At 63.8% G+C, this 1,314-nt stretch overlaps 1 protein-coding gene across 1 annotated transcript in view; it reads right to left on the bottom strand.

Annotated features, from left to right (window-relative positions):
• Positions 1-1,314, bottom strand: part of ABCA13 (ATP binding cassette subfamily A member 13) — a 143,734-nt gene that overhangs the window by 71,319 nt on the left and 71,101 nt on the right. The window contains 2 exon segments of the mRNA XM_006754021.2: positions 256-293; positions 296-582. Of these exon segments, the coding sequence (XP_006754084.2) occupies positions 256-293; positions 296-582 (325 nt within the window).

The raw sequence follows: 1,314 nt of genomic DNA, 5'->3' as shown, positions 1-1,314 counted from the left end.
CTCCTCGCCACGGCTGTCCTTCCCACCACGGCTGTCCTTCCCGCCACGGCTGTCCTTCCCACCACGGTTCCTCCTCCCCGCCACGTCTGTCCTCCCCACCAAGGCTGTCCTTCCCGCCACGGCTCGGGCCAAGAAGTGCGCCTAAGACACTGAGCGCTCCTGGCGGCCTCCTGATGCTGAGGTGACTACACAAAGCCCAGGAGGTGCCTCACTCCGGCCTCCCACTGAGGGGCCCGGGGAGGGACCAGGACTCACAGGTCGCTGCTGTGGCAGGGAATGTAGAAAGTGTGTGTTAGGGATGTTCAAGCAATCCCGCGGCGGGCCCCACGGCCTCCTGCCCGGTCTGCACGCGGACGAGGGCCCGCTCCAGCATGTCTTGCAGTGGGGCGAAGACGTAGTTGTACTTGAAGCCGTCGGCCGGCAGGTTCTGGGGGTGGAACTTCCAGAACGGGTTCTCGGCCTGGTCGGTCCGCATGCTGTACAGCAGGCTGGTCCGGATGGTGTAGGCCACGCGGGGCGGCAGCGGGGGTGCGTCTGCGCCAGAGCGCCTGCGCACGGAGGAGCTGTTGAAGATGACACTCTCTGGACGGACGGACGGATGGATGGATGGATGGACGGACGGACGGACGGCCGTCACCACCGGAGCAGCTGGCAAGGAGGCCCCAGGGGAGGACGTATCGGGGGGAGGGGGAGGGGGGGCACGTGAGCGCGTTTGTCACCAGCATCGCACAGACAGCTGGGGCAACAGGACCAAGGCCTCCGACTCCTCGGCCATCCCCGTTTCACTGTAGTGAACCCACACGGCACCCCCGTGCGCAGAAACGGCTGGTTCTGCGTTTCTCGGGACTTTGCTCTCTGGGACCCAGGACATTCCTAAGCACCGATGTCCTGGGTGTCAGCGCTCAGTGACAGGGAGCTGCCTCTGCCCGTGCCTTCAATGTGTATTCAAGTCGCGTCTGACAACACATCGGATTCACCGTGAGTGAGTGAACCATCAGTAGATGGGGCAGAATCGGCCGCTGTCCTTCCCCGCCCCCGCCCAGACGTCAAGAAACTGATAAAAATGGGAGCAGTTTAATCAGGAAACGTCTAATTTGTCCTGTGAGACTTCCCCATAGAACCACAGGGTCACCCATAAGGCAGGTGCAGGCACAGCCTGGGCCAAGGTGGCGACACGGCCACCTCTTCCTCAGGCAGAGCCCAGCTCTGTGCGGAGGACGCTTCTCTCTGAGCCACGGGAGGCACATTCAGGGAGCGGGACATGCTGTCCGGGGAGAGGACGTGCTGTCCTGGGGGGAGGGGCGTGCTTTCCGG

This window comes from Myotis davidii, unplaced genomic scaffold (assembly GCF_000327345.1).
Source record: "Myotis davidii unplaced genomic scaffold, ASM32734v1 scaffold472, whole genome shotgun sequence".
Classification (NCBI taxonomy): domain Eukaryota; kingdom Metazoa; phylum Chordata; class Mammalia; order Chiroptera; family Vespertilionidae; genus Myotis; species Myotis davidii.
The sequence above is the reverse complement of the archived record's forward strand: the minus strand, read 5'-3'. Positions and strand labels throughout refer to the sequence as shown.